We start from the raw sequence: 13,804 nt of genomic DNA, 5'->3' as shown, positions 1-13,804 counted from the left end.
GTTAGCTCAATGGGTGGCAGCAACACCCGCAACTGGGGAAAGCACCAGCAATGACAGTAACCTTCACACTGGGTTTCACACCACTGCTTCCAGTAGTGGAGCTGCTCCAGTGAAGGAAAACCAGGAAACATAGCTACAAGGCCGCGTAGGCAGGGGTGCATGCTGCCGACCTAGCTGTTTGCAGTGAGTTACAGGCTGACAAACCTCTGATGTTGGTTGTCCTCTCTATAAAACACATCTCGTACACAATTTTTAAAATTTCCACTTATTGCAATGACAACCCATTTATTCCTTCCTTACAGTGTACGAGCGTTTCTGTACTGAGGTAATTTCATTCAAACAGTAGGGGGGAAATCAAAAATCTATGGTAGAGTATTACCCAAGTTATAAAAGCAGTTTATTACTCTATTGTGTGTCTAAAATTTCTGGAACATTGTAGCAGATGTATTTTATAGAGAAATGACAACATGTTTTAATGAAATCCAGGTTTAGATTCTGGCAACATTTCTTCCTTAATTTTATATTTTGTAACTGAGTCTACTACTCCTCCAGGAAAAATCAATAGAATATTTAGTACATCTCACCATCACACCTTCATGTGTATTTGTATAGAGAAGAAAATAACTCTACATGACAGACCAGGATTTACTTTTTCTTTACTTGAAACTGAATTCTGTCTTCCTCTGCTGACAATTACAAGTTCCAGTTTGTTCTGGTCTCTTCCAGGTGAAATTCAAGCATTCATTACAATTTTTGCTGGACCTCGCTTGCATAACACATACTCTCTTGTTGATTTCGATTGCAAACAGTTTTGCACTGGGTCAGCCTGAAGCGCTGTGGAGCTGCTCTCCAGCTCCCTGCTGACACTGCTCAGGGGACGCAGGCAGGGTCACATCCTGCGTCCCTCATCGGTGCCCACTGCGGGGAGCAGCACCCTAAGGAAAAAAAGAAAGAGCCCCACTGTTCCCAGTTCTCGTGTCCAGTCCTGTCGCAGAGCACAGGAGCACTGTGGACAGCCCTCTGAATCCCTCGCACACCCAGGTGCATCAGGTACAATTTAGCTGCCCTGTATTAGTAGGTATTTAAAATGGACAAAAAATAACAGAAGTATGAGTGATAACACTCATCTGCCTAAAGTATTATTCTTGGAAACATTGTTTCTGAAACTGAAAAAAGAAAACCAAACCATCTGGAGGATGCTCTTTCAGGAAACACCTGATGTGGAATAGTTCCATCTGAGTGGCAGGATGATAACACTTGGCAACATCACAAACAACTTTAAACAAGGTCTTACACCGGCAAGTATGAGGCAGCTTGCTTACAAGGCACACCAGCGGCTCTGCCTTGCGTATGCCGCCTGTGTCCCTGGAGCGTGCGCAAGGCTGTGCAGACTGACCTGCCACTGTCACATGAACAGTTAAATAATTTTGCTATATTGTACAATAGTAAATCATCTTCAAAGCGTTTTTATTAACTTGTGGTCCTTCTGATGACTTTACAGAGAAAGAAGAAGAAAACATACATGTAATCTATACACAAGTATAGATTCCTCCCAGGCTGACAACTCTTGGTGCTCCTGAATTAGGATACGGCCTCTGGGTCTCCACATGCTTTTCACACAGAGTGACAGAGTCCTTTTGTCCATGGCAAAGGAACAGCCTGCTCCTGCCAGCCTTTACCACGCCGGCTCGTTCACCTGCTGGCTCATGTGCAAGTCGACTAGGAGCACAGAAGTCCAACAATTACGGTGCATTTTGTGAGCCCAAATCATCCTAGTTCAGAATAGGACAGTGAATAAGAACTGATGCTTAAATGAAGACAGTATAATTTTCTAGCACCACTACAGACTAACTTTGGTACAAAACACAGGAAATTAAAACACTGTAATGAAATCTACTGCACACAGAGCATTCTGAACATAAAACATATCTGTGGCGCTACCATGACACAAAATGTAGGAAATACCAGCAATCATATTTGCAAAGAAAATGCAACGGTATCCTTCCACCACCAGTTCAAGCCGGTCTGCAGTAGAAGCTCCATCAAATTTGAGACTTTGCTCACTCGCTTGATTGTAAAGACATTTGAAAGATGATTGTGTTGCTGCCAGAACAGGGTAGTTTAACCTTCCACAATCAAGATAAAGACCAAGTCCTCTATCAAACAAGCTTTATGGGACACACATACAATCGTGAAAAATTAAGGAGCGGTATGTAGTCCTGGCTAGGAAGAACTCACAAATGCAGCCAATAAGCCAGAAATCCTGGGAGCCTTGGGAACCTGAAAACAGCACGCTGCAGAGGGTGAGGGTGATTCAGCTTCTTTGAACAGAGATTCAGTATACTCACGGGTCTGAATTGTTCAGAGCTCCTTGCTCCTTGGTTATCTGTCAAAATTTTTCTAGTTTCTTGGAGGTTTACCTCAATGGTTGATATCACAGGCCCAGTTGTGCCATTCCTTTCTGTATCTTCCCAAGGACACTTTTTATTTACTGTCGTCTTCTCTGTTCTGCCTAGAAAGTTTTAAGTCACCCAATATCAACTGCTCCTTTTGTTCTTCTCTTTCAATCACAATTTACTTATGGTAAGTGTTTCATAGGCCAACAGGCTACTTGACCCACAATGCTCTTCTCTAAACGGCTGTGGAAGCTCTGCCCAGTCCCCATATCCTAACGGCACCAAACGCCATCTCATTCGTACCTTTCCCAGGTGCTCCAATAAACAGAAGTTCGCGATTTAAGTAACCACTTAAACAGGAATGTGTGTTAAGAATTCTTAAAGAGGCAATTCACACTTCTGAGACCACTCGTCTCAGTTCTCTACAGGCATTCATATCTGAAAATGTTTGATTCGTATTTCGGGTACCTCCTTTACAACAATAGCGGCTAAAGACTTGCTTGTATATACAGTCTTACTCTGCCTCACTACCTCAGTGAGGAGCTTTCATTTTCTCTACAGCGTACACTATATATATGTTTGCACATATAAACACTGTGCGCACAGAACACAGCGTCCCTGACAAGTAGAGGGGACCCCTCACCCCCCAAAACCTATGAAAATGTGAAGAGAGGGTGAAGCAATCGACCATCTCACTACCACTGAAGGGACAGACCCTATTTCATTCCTATTCTCTCCCTCCATCTCCCAGCTACTCCTGGGCACGCACTTCCACCGATCATCTTGCACCAGGTCTACCAGTCACGGAATCAGTTTAGCAAGTGTCAAATACAATAAACTGACAGAAAACCAGCCCACAACTGGACAGTTTTATCTTAAATTAGGGAATTTAACTTATTCTTGGAAGAATCTAATGAGGGCCACACCTGGCAGAAGGGAGGGAAAAAACCCTCACGTGACTGAGAATAAGGACAGGCAGTGGGGAGCTAAATCCCCCTCCTTTGGCAAGAATGAGCTGTTAGACTAACTCGGGTACACATGGGACCTCAGCCTAAACTGGTGGGAATCCAGTTTACCGTGTTATGCCTTGTTTAACCAGACAGCACCGTCTCCAGTAAAACCTGCATCCCGCAGTCCAGGTTACAGATCACATAACTGCATTTTCGTTTCCAAATAATTTTCAACTTTCTCTTCCAAATACATAACATAAGAATCTAAGATTTTAGAGTGAAAATAAATTGTGATTGTTAATACAGTTCATGAATAATAAATTAAGTCATGCTTGAATCCACTTAAAACTCAAGCACACTAGGTCATTTTTCACATAAATAAAGCACTCAAAAAGTTCTAGCAGAAGGAACTACTTAGATTCATAGCAGAACTGTGCTTTATTTGTTACAGCTGTTCCTTTATGATACCTGATTCTAGACATAAATTCCTTTGTTTTGGAAATGGCAGTTCACATACTGAGCCCAAAGCGTGTTATTATCAGGGCAGATACAATTAATTTTAGCAGTGTAATAAACTGTATCGTTGCCTGGGAAATCAAATCCTGCAAATGGTGGCAAGGCTGACTCATTCCCTTTGGTAATAAAATGATGATATGCTATAACTTAATGTAGATTAAAAACTGTACAATACTATCCAGGCTACCACAAAAGGAAGTTCATAAAAGCTGAGGGTGAACTCTAATAGGTTGTTGGTTCTCTTGTCTTGTATAGGTGTGCCATAAATCAACATTTTAAACCAAATGCTGTTGGTTATATTAGAGGTGAACTGCAAGATCTTTTTTTCTTTTCTTTTTTTTTTTAATAGTATGGACTCATAACCCTTTTTCTTCTTAATGATATACACAGAAACCTCATAGGCGAATATATTTTAATAACTTTTTCTCCCCTATGTATTTTTTTAATAAATAATACATTGGAAACATGTATCTACAGTGCTTGGAAATGTGAAATCAAACTGCAACAGCACCCTTAGAGCACAGGTACTTCAGCCGTTGTAACCCCTGAACAAGCATATGCTTTTTTCGTGGTGCAGAATTTATTGTAGTTCTTTCTCTCCGATACTAAACCTATACTTGGGAAAGCAGCCCAACACAGACGTAAATTCACCCTGAATCTCCTTACTCAGAGAAGTTCATTGCAGAATGGGGATCCTGAGACACAGCTTCACTGGCACATAGCTCTGTGCTGTACTCTGCTGCAAGCATCAACAGAAAATTACATGAGCAGTATATATGAACATTATAATAATATAGCATCAAATATAGCTTAATGGGATGATTAAGGGATGGGAGCGTCTGTCATGTGAGGACAGGCTGAGAGAGCTGGGACTGTTCAGCCTTGAGAGAGACAGCTCAGGGGGATCCTATCACTGTGTATAAATACCTGATGGGAGGGAATAAAGACGACAGTCAGGCCTCTCAGCGGCACCCAGTGACAGGACCAGAGGCAATGGGCACACACTGAGATACCAGACGTTTAAACGTAAGAAGAAAAATAAACCAACTTTTTTTTTTTCTTTTAATTGTGAGGGTGACTGAGCACTGGAGCAGGTTGCCCACAGAGGTCTCCATCCTTGGATGTACTCAAAACCCACCCAGCCCTGGCCCTGAGCAACCGGCCCTTGCTGACCCTGCTTTGAGCAGGGGTTTGGGCTAGGCAGTCTCCTCCACAGCTCCCTTCCAGCCTCACCAGTTCTACGAGTCTCTGATGTTTGCTTATTTTGCACCTGCAAGCACATACATTCCTGCATCATTTTACAGAAAAATGTAATTTTCTTTTACTCTTGAAATGAGAAATAAATTCACAGCACTTGAGGAAATAACGCAAGTTTAAATTCTGTGAAAACAAATGAACAACCCCTCCCCACCATTCTAATATGAGTAACAAACAACTCTCAACATTTAAAAAAAGTTATCACATCAGAAACACAGATCTCTCTCCCACTTATTTGTAAGACACAACCACAGACTCAAATTTAACCTAATCCAAGATTCTATTCTTGGAAAAACAAGACCATAAATGGAAAGCATACGCATTTGATCTTTCCCAGGCGTAATATTAAGGAAAGCTAAATTCTAAATATGATTTACCCCTTTCTCATTTATTTTAATTTACTGCTAGTTACAGTGGTTGATTGTATTATTTACCTACATTAGACATCTGCTTAAATCTGTCTCCGTGTAGAAAGAAGTGGGTTTTTTCCAAGAGGCCGCAGCATCAGCAGCTTGTTAAAAGCTTTTCTTTTAGCCACGATCCAGAAGGTAGGTGGGTCTAACACGGAGCACAACAAGGAGAGAAGCCTGCGGCAGCACAGCCCACCCCCCGCCACCTCAGGGCCTGAGGAGCGCGGAACTCCGCTCAGACCAGCGGCCCTATCCCACGCGTCCACAGGTTTTAGGAAGAATCGCGTAAAATCCCGTCAGGCAGCTACTACCAACCACGCTGGCCCGCAGTAAGGCAGCTGCCAGACCCAGCAGAGCCCCGGCCGGAGCAGGGTCCCCGCACCAGCCTGGGGCAGCCCGCGGCCGCACACCGACACCGGACGGCCGCTCAGTGGCCAAGGGAGGGCAGCCCGCGGGGACAGGGAGGGCAGCCCGCGGGGACAAGGCCGCCAGGACGCCGGGGACCGCCGCCCCACCCGCGGCCGGGCAGCTGAGGGCCGCTCCCGGGCTGCGCCGACCACCCTTCCCCTCAGGCCCCGCGGGCGGGCGGCCGCGTCTCCCCTCCTCCTGCAAACCAGCCGCTCGCCCAGCCCAGCCCAGCCCAGCCCAGCCCCGCGGCCGGGCTCCGGCCGGCGGTGCCCTCCCCGCCCCGTCACAGTGGCCGCCCCACGCACGACAGCCCCCGCGCCTTTCCCGCCCTGCCTGCGCGCATGCGCTGCGCCCGGCCCGCCCCGCCCTTTCCCTCCTCTCGCGAGATCTGAGGCGCCCGGCGAGACATCCGGGCCCGTCGGTTGTTTGTGCGGCGGGGCAAGATGGCGGTGGAGTCCCGCGTCACGCAGGAGGAGATTAAGAAGGAGCCGGAGAAGCCGATCGACCGGGAGAAGGTGCCGGGGGCGGTGCCGCGCGGCCTCTTACGCCGCTCCCGGCCGCGGCCGGGCGGGCACCGGGGGGGTGGGGGGAAGGGGGTGGCGGCGCCGTGAGGCCTCGGGCCGGGGGGGGGGGGGGGCCGGGGCCGGGGGACATGGCGAGTGGCCCCGCGTCCTCGCCCGGCCCCGCATCCTCGGCTCGCCCTGCAGACGTGCCCGCTGCTGCTTCGCGTCTTCACCACCAACAACGGGCGGCACCACCGCATGGACGAGTTCTCCCGCGGCAACGTGCCCTCCAGCGAGCTGCAGATCTACACCTGGTGAGTGCGCGGCCCCCCCCCCCGGCCGGACCCCCGGCACGGAGGCGAGCGGGGCTCCCGGCGGTGTCATCGGGGGGCTTGCCTGGGTTGAACTCCTCGTCTGGTAGGCAGTCAGCTGCGAGGGGGAGTTCGAGAGGCCTCGTTTAAAGCAGGAAACGTGGGGGAGTTTTTTTTTGGGGGGGGGGGGATTGTGTGCTCCGCGGGGGCAGGCGAAACGGATGGCTGGTGCCTGCAGCCACGGCAGCTTAGGCGTGGTGGCATCCGTGGAGGCGCGACTTTAGCCGAGTGCCGGTTGCTGCTCGCTGAAACTTACTGCGGTTCAATTGCCCAATTACTGATGCACGCCATCGGAGGCTCGCCTTGTGGCGTATCTTTGGTTATCGCAACGAATCTGTTCAACACGGAGGTTGTCCTTTAATGCTTAAATTCTGTTCCAACAGCCCTGTTTTTTCAGCAGAAGTAGTTGTCTCAGCAGGCTTGAACTGTTGTGTGAATGGTGCATTGGTTTACGTCAGACCTTCTTGAAAGTGGAATAACGTGTTTCTTTTGGTACAGTCAGGTAGCAGTGCTTTAATAGAGAGCTGCTTTTTATTGCTTTCAGGTTTAGTTTGGAGCTCTGCTTTAGTCTGTGTTGCAAACACGTTAGTTTTTGTTTATAGTATTTTGAAGAATGCTTTTGAAAGTGAATTATAGTACTCTTAAAATCTTGTTTTTTCTTCAAGGTATCTGTTGGGAGTGTAACTTGTATGTCATACGGTTGAATAAATCCATTTTTGTGGCTAGCAAAGCATGCAGTTCTAATTCACTTCTTAATGGGATTTATGGACTCAGTCCAGGCTATTGATGGCGTCTGAGCTGTTTGCCATCTGCGGAAGTCAGAATGGGCATTGTCTGTCAACACACTGCTCCTTGGTTGCTTGGAGTTAGTGTACAGTCTGTATAATTAGAGCCGCTTTAGTTGTGATGATTGAGTCCTTTTGTTCTTGAAATTCTAGAAATGAGCTTTAGTCCTGGTCTCGTTGGAGGCTGAGAAAAGGAGTGCTGCCTGTTCGGGCAGAAATGGAAATCTTCATGGAAATCTCATGTTAATTTTTTTCCTTCTGTTCTTAAACTTCCTCTAATATTCAAGAAACTATTTTAACATAGATGTTAACTTAGGTAAGGAAACACTATTACGCTGTTCATTGTATAAATGCATTAATACATTTAAAAATAAATAGGCCCCCACTGCATAAATGGTAACTCTTCTGATAGACCTGGAAAAGCAGATGTTGAAATGTATATGGAGGTGAAGAGATTTGTCTTAATAACACAGTAAATTGGAAGCTAATTAGAAGCTACATTTGCACTAGACCGTGTTGCCTCCAGTGTACAGTAAGTGGTGACTTCTCCCAGGTGTTATAATCAATAATTAGAGCAACTTCTTGCCCCTTGATTGTTAGACAAAATGTGTTGTTTGGAATGTTGTATAGTTGTGAAATCAATGGCTCACTGTGTAGCCAAAATGTAACATCTTGCTCATCTTCAGGTATCAACAGAAAGTATGCAAAGGCAAGGAAATACATGGTTTAAGTTGTAGCAATATATTGATTCCATCTTAAATGGGTTTGGGGAAGCTTTTTTTTATCATTGTTGCTTTTGAGAATGTGAACCGCTTTGGTTTGTTTGTTTAATTTAGGATGGACGCAACTCTGAAAGAGCTGACCAGCTTAGTGAAAGAAGTTTACCCAGAAGCACGGAAGAAGGGCACACACTTCAATTTTGCAATTGTTTTTACAGATCTGAAGAGGCCTGGGTATAGGTAAATGGCATTTCTTCTCTGGGTTAGTAGAAGAATTCAGGCACTGGAGCTGTAAATTATTTTTCATTAACACTGATTTGAAAGTTCAGGACCCACATACCCAACTTCTGAAGTTCTTGATAACACACTACATGATGACCACTACAAACTCTAAATTTCGCTTGGTGACCATCGTTGTTAATGTGTTCCCCAAACAACGAAGCTGTGTGCTTGAAGGCTTTGGTCACTGTATTGGCAGTCCAGCAGAACACAACCTACAGCCTGAGATAAAGCTTTGTTTCTGGTGATAGGAGGTGTGGTAGGTCTTGCATCTGAGAATGCATTTGAGTTTTAGCAGTGATCTTGTTGCAGGTGTCTGTCCTCAAAAACGGTATGTGTGAGCTAACCTTTGTCAGCAACCAGTGCATATAGCCTGCTCTGCAATCTGTGGGGTCTTGTTCTGTGCCTGTATGGAAGGGGGCAAGGGGTTCTCTCTAGTATTTAACTTAATACAGTAGAAGGTTCCACCACCCCTCTGCCCTATCAGAAAGAGGATTCAGTGTAGCTTTTCTTGCTGCACCTGGTACTGGAGAGAAAAACCCCAGCATGCTGTGTACCTAGCTAAATGCTAAATACAGTGCAGAGGATGGCATGGGAAGGTTGTTCTGAGCTGATACAGTTTCTGCTTTGGACATCTAGAGAGATTTGCCTCTGATAACTAACTTGCCTTTCCTCTCCTGTGCGCAGGGTGAAGGAGATTGGGAGTACCATGTCGGGCAGGAAGGGCACAGATGATTCCATGACATTGCAGTCTCAGAAGTTCCAGATAGGAGACTACTTGGATATAGCAATTACTCCTCCGAATCGCGCACCACCCCCATCAAGCCGCATGAGACCATACTAAACTATTGCTTCTTTGTATGATTACATCTTCTGTTTATTCCTACTTGCTGTTCTAAAGCAGGCCTATTTTTTTTGCTTTTGTTGCTAAGCAAGAACACATGAAGACAAAGCTAAGCATCAGAAATGAAAGTTAACTTTTAAACCTTAAGTTTTAGTTTGTTTAGAAGAAACACTTCTCTTTAGCAGTGCCATCATCCTATCCCTGATTGTTATAGTTTGAACAGTAAGTCAGTGTGTCCAGTGTTTCAAGATTTCCATAAAATACGACCAGAAGGGTTACAGGTGTTCTGTAGTTCTCTCTTGGTTGGAATAAAGATTGATGTTATTAATCTTTCGATAGTGTGGTGGTGTTTGTGTTGGTTTGTTTGTGTGTTTGGTTTTTTTTTTAAAGTGGATTTCTGCAGACAAATTGAGAAGTAGGCTTTTAAGCAGAAGTTGAAATTGAAAGGAGGGCCAAAGCCTTTATCTGATAACTTGTGGGCTTGATAAGTAGAGGCAGGTGGCCTGAAGGGGATTCCTTTTTGCAGGAGGACTTTTTAAGCCACTGCTGGCTGGGTTTTGGAGGGTGAGCACATGAGCGGTGTGGTCAAAGGCAGGCGAGCTCAGTGTTGCTCTCCCTGCTGACGTAAAAAGTCAGAGATGGCCTGTGTAAGGTTGCCTGTCCTCTGGGATTGTGAGGGGAGCCAGGGCAGACTACTACAGCTTCCAGGGACTGCTGTGTCTTGTGCCAAGATGATGACAATCCATGGATTGGGAGCGGTCTCGGTGATGCCACTGTATCCCACAATACTGAGGAGCTGCTGGCCTTATCAGAGGAAGTCATGGTTCAGCATGCTTGCACATCGGCCTTACTTGAGTTGCAAAGGAACTAGTGTTGTCTTTAAAAACAGAAGGTATAAAGCTGTCTTTGAAGATCCTGCTTTTCTTAGAACAGTGGTCTCCAAACTCTTTGATTGCATGCCCCTATCCGTAAAAAATTTTTGAGTGTGCGCCCCCCAAATTATTTATAAATTACATACATCTACTACTGTACTAATATATTATGTATGTTATAAAACTACACAAAAATAGGTGTAAAAAGGTGAAATACTTGGAAAAAAATTTTAATATTGTATTTATTAATGGTACAAAAAATATTTTCTTCCTGCACCCCCCTTCCATCTGTACCACTTTGGAGAGTGTCTTGTCTTTGGCTTGACTTGCACACCCCACTTTGGAGACCACTGTCTTTGAAGATGGGAGTATCTGCAGAGACCTGGCCAGAAGAAATCCTGTGTTTTCAGATTAAGGTTGACTAAGGAGCAGACAGAACTATTTCCTAATGAAAATGTAATGGCAGGTGCTCTGCCCAGAGATTCTCTTGCCTGTGGTTTAGGTGAACTGAGAGGAGGTGAGACACCAAGACTGCGCTGTGGCAGTATGTGTGGGAGTCCTGACCCTGACCACCCTGTTCTTGGCCAAGCCAACCTGTGGGATGGAGGCAGCTGGCTCGCATACCTAGATCTCCTGGGCTGTTGACCACAAACAGTGTGTTGTCAGCATACGCTGACCAAGAGGACACCATCCAATTTTGACTTCCAGAACTCCAAGGAAGGTGAATGTAGTAGCCTCTTTCCCTTAGTTATCTTTATCTAATGAATACGTATGATTTTGGACCCTACACTGACCAGTCTGAGCTGGGTAAATCTCAGTGCTGAGTCCTCAGTAAGATGGTTTTTCACAAATACTTGCAGCTTGTATTGAGCACCAATTTCTCAATATCCTGTAACCCTTGGGTGTTGGGGCAAAGCCAAGGAGCAGCAAGGTTCAAGGTTTGAGGCTGTTCTGTGTTAAAAGTTACTGATTAAGCTGGAGGTTGTTGGGGGTGTAGCAGCCAGCTTCTAGAATCATGAAATAGAGGAAGGGGTAGCTAAGGGGTCTCAGTTGTCCATGGGGAAACTGGAAGGCTGGTCTGCGTGATGTTGCCTGATACCTTCTTAAGGAGCAGGAGAAAGAATGGGTGACCCATCTCCCAGGATGGGACCTGTGGCTTCCCAGAGCTTGGTGCTTGCTCGGTTTCTTCTGTCACTGCAGGGGGAGATCTTGAGACACGCAGGTGCCTCTGGTTGTCAGAGCAGGCTTCAGCTGTCCCGGGGCTGTCTGCCTCTGCGGGCTGACCCTGAGCATCCAGCTGGTCCGGAGGGAGCCAGGTGCTTGTTTTCTGCATGTCATGCCCCTGTGTGCTGAGACGGGCAGGAGCAGGAACAGAAGCTGTAGCTGCTCCTTAGGGCCTTCACCTTCCTCCCCTAGGGCCTTAGCAGAGCCTCACCAAAGTAAGTGTTCTTGTCTGCTGAGGACAAGGCATGCTTGCTTTTATGAGCTGCAATTTATTTACTCTTCTCTCTCAGGAGTCTCTCAGTGCAGTATAGACTGAGGGATTAAGGTTTGATTCAGCCCATGGTTCACCCTCTTCTGTCCCCCTTCTTCGGCTTCTAAGGAAGGTCTTCTGCAGTGCTTTTGGGGAAGGCTACCTGTGTCTCTGGTGGAGGAACTGGTATCTAGGTTAATTCCCTCCCTAATTAAGAACTGAGGACAAGGCTCGCACACGCTTTGTCAATAACCTGGGCTGCGTCACACTCCTCACTCTGGCACTGCATTTGCCAACTGACTGGAGCAGTTGTGGAGGCTTAAGTTTTGCTTTACAGCTCTGGTCAAAAGCAGAAACAGTTGTGTTGCAGCAGGAAAACATTATCAGCAAGTTCTCACTCTCGCTATGGAAAGCATGGAAAAATTAGAAGGTCTCAGAAACCCTGTTGTGTCAGAGCAAATGAATGACAACAGCTATGGTTGTGTTCAAAGAACAGCACTGCAAGTAATGCAACAGCTAAGAGAGGACCTACCAAAACCAAAGCGATCCAATTACCTGCTGCTGTTTTCTCAGCCCTTGTGCCTAGACATTACAGCAGATCAGCTGGGGTAAAAAAAAAAGCATCAGTTCCTCCAACAGAACAGGACCCTGAGGAATGTGAATTGTAAAACACCCATGTTGTACACAGCAGGCACTGTGCCTGGCCACAAAGACCTGTCGGTGATGTGGAGGAGGTGCCTGGCTGGCATACTGGGGCAAGGCACTGAAGATAAAAAATGGCTAAGGGCTGGGTTCAGAGGGGTTGGGGGTGGTTGGGACCTTCCCTGGGGTATTTCCAGTCTCACAGAAATGACAGGCTTAAGTAGAGACATCCTGGCCCATTCACTTGACCTCTTCAACACTCAAGCAAGAAAATCCAGTGAACTCTGCAAGTGACAGCTTCAAGGGTATGTCCGGGTGAGCTCCTCTTAGTGCTGGCTGAGGCATGAATTCCCCAGCCCGTGCTGCAGGCAAACACGAGTTAGTGTCTTCAGGCTTGAAGAGGGTTGCGGGGGGGTGGGGGGTGTGTGTGTGTGTGTCCTTAACAGGGGCCTGTAACTGCACTTGGCCTAGACAACCTCACTGTGTATGCTGTTTGAATTCAACTATTCCTTTCCTTAAGTCCTCAGTGCATGTTTGAGACATGTAGAAGACCTGCCAGCACTCCCTTGTATTGCCGAGCAAGAGACAGGAGCAAGCATAGCTGACCCTTTTCCTTCTAGTCTTCTGCTGAGGTCTCCTACCTGAAAGCCAGGAAGCACATACCCCCAGCTTTGGAGGACAAGAGAGGAGAGCCCCAACTGTGGTTCCAGGTTGGGCTTTTGAAGAACAGCACCAGGCACGCAGCAGTCCTGCACCAACAACCCTCCTTACCTGCCTGCTCAGCTGGGGCTGTGCACTGGCCTGCAACCTTTGTCTATCATGGGGCCTGCTGTCACATACGCCACACTCCTGCTGCCTTTGGTTTAAGAACTGCACTGGAGAGCAGGATGCTTATGCCTGGGAGAAAGGAGGCACATGCATGTGAAAGTACTCAAGGTTTGAAATACAGTCCCACCAGCTCCACATCACAACAGCCTACATGGCCAGGAACAAACCACGCCACTCTGCACCTATAGGACTGTGGTGGGTTGACCCTGGCTGGATGCCAGGTGCCCACCAAAGCCGTTCTATCACTGCCCCCCCCCGCCTCAGCTGGACAGGGGAGAGAAAATATAACAAAGGGCTCATGGGTCAAGATAAGGACAGGAGAGATCACTCACCAATTACCATCATGGGCAAAACAGACTCAACTTGGGGAAAATTAACTAAATTTATTACCAATCAACCAGAGTAGGGTAATGAGAAATGAAACTAAATCTCAAAACACCTTCCCTCCACCCCTCCCTTCTTCCCTGGCACAACTTCACTCCCAGATTCTCTACCTACCCCCCCAGCAGCAGAGGGGGACAGGGAATGGGGTTTATGGTCAGTTCATCAC

At 46.7% G+C, this 13,804-nt stretch overlaps 1 protein-coding gene across 1 annotated transcript; it reads left to right on the top strand.

Moving 5' to 3' along the window:
• Window positions 1-6,314: 6,314 nt before the first annotated feature.
• Window positions 6,315-9,771, top strand: SAP18 (Sin3A associated protein 18). Its single transcript, XM_030042888.2, has 4 exons — window positions 6,315-6,452; window positions 6,645-6,754; window positions 8,433-8,555; window positions 9,282-9,771. The coding sequence occupies exons 1-4, from the start codon at window positions 6,381-6,383 to the stop codon at window positions 9,436-9,438; spliced, it is 462 nt and encodes a 153-aa protein (XP_029898748.1). The 5' UTR covers window positions 6,315-6,380; the 3' UTR covers window positions 9,439-9,771.
• The last annotated feature ends 4,033 nt before the right edge of the window (window positions 9,772-13,804 follow it).

Source organism: Aquila chrysaetos, chromosome 19 (assembly GCF_900496995.4).
Source record: "Aquila chrysaetos chrysaetos chromosome 19, bAquChr1.4, whole genome shotgun sequence".
Taxonomy (NCBI): domain Eukaryota; kingdom Metazoa; phylum Chordata; class Aves; order Accipitriformes; family Accipitridae; genus Aquila; species Aquila chrysaetos.
Note: the sequence above shows the minus strand (reverse complement) of the source record. Positions and strands in the feature narration are given on the sequence as shown.

Bases quoted from the DNA above. Each gene is read 5' to 3' on its own strand.
- SAP18 (XM_030042888.2), top strand. From the start codon at position 6,381: ATGGCGGTGGAGTCCCGCGTCACGCAGGAGGAGATTAAGAAGGAGCCG. The intron at 6,755-8,432 runs GTGAGTGCGCGG...TGTTTAATTTAG, and splicing joins GAGCTGCAGATCTACACCTG to GATGGACGCAACTCTGAAAG. The intron at 8,556-9,281 runs GTAAATGGCATT...TCCTGTGCGCAG, and splicing joins CTGAAGAGGCCTGGGTATAG to GGTGAAGGAGATTGGGAGTA.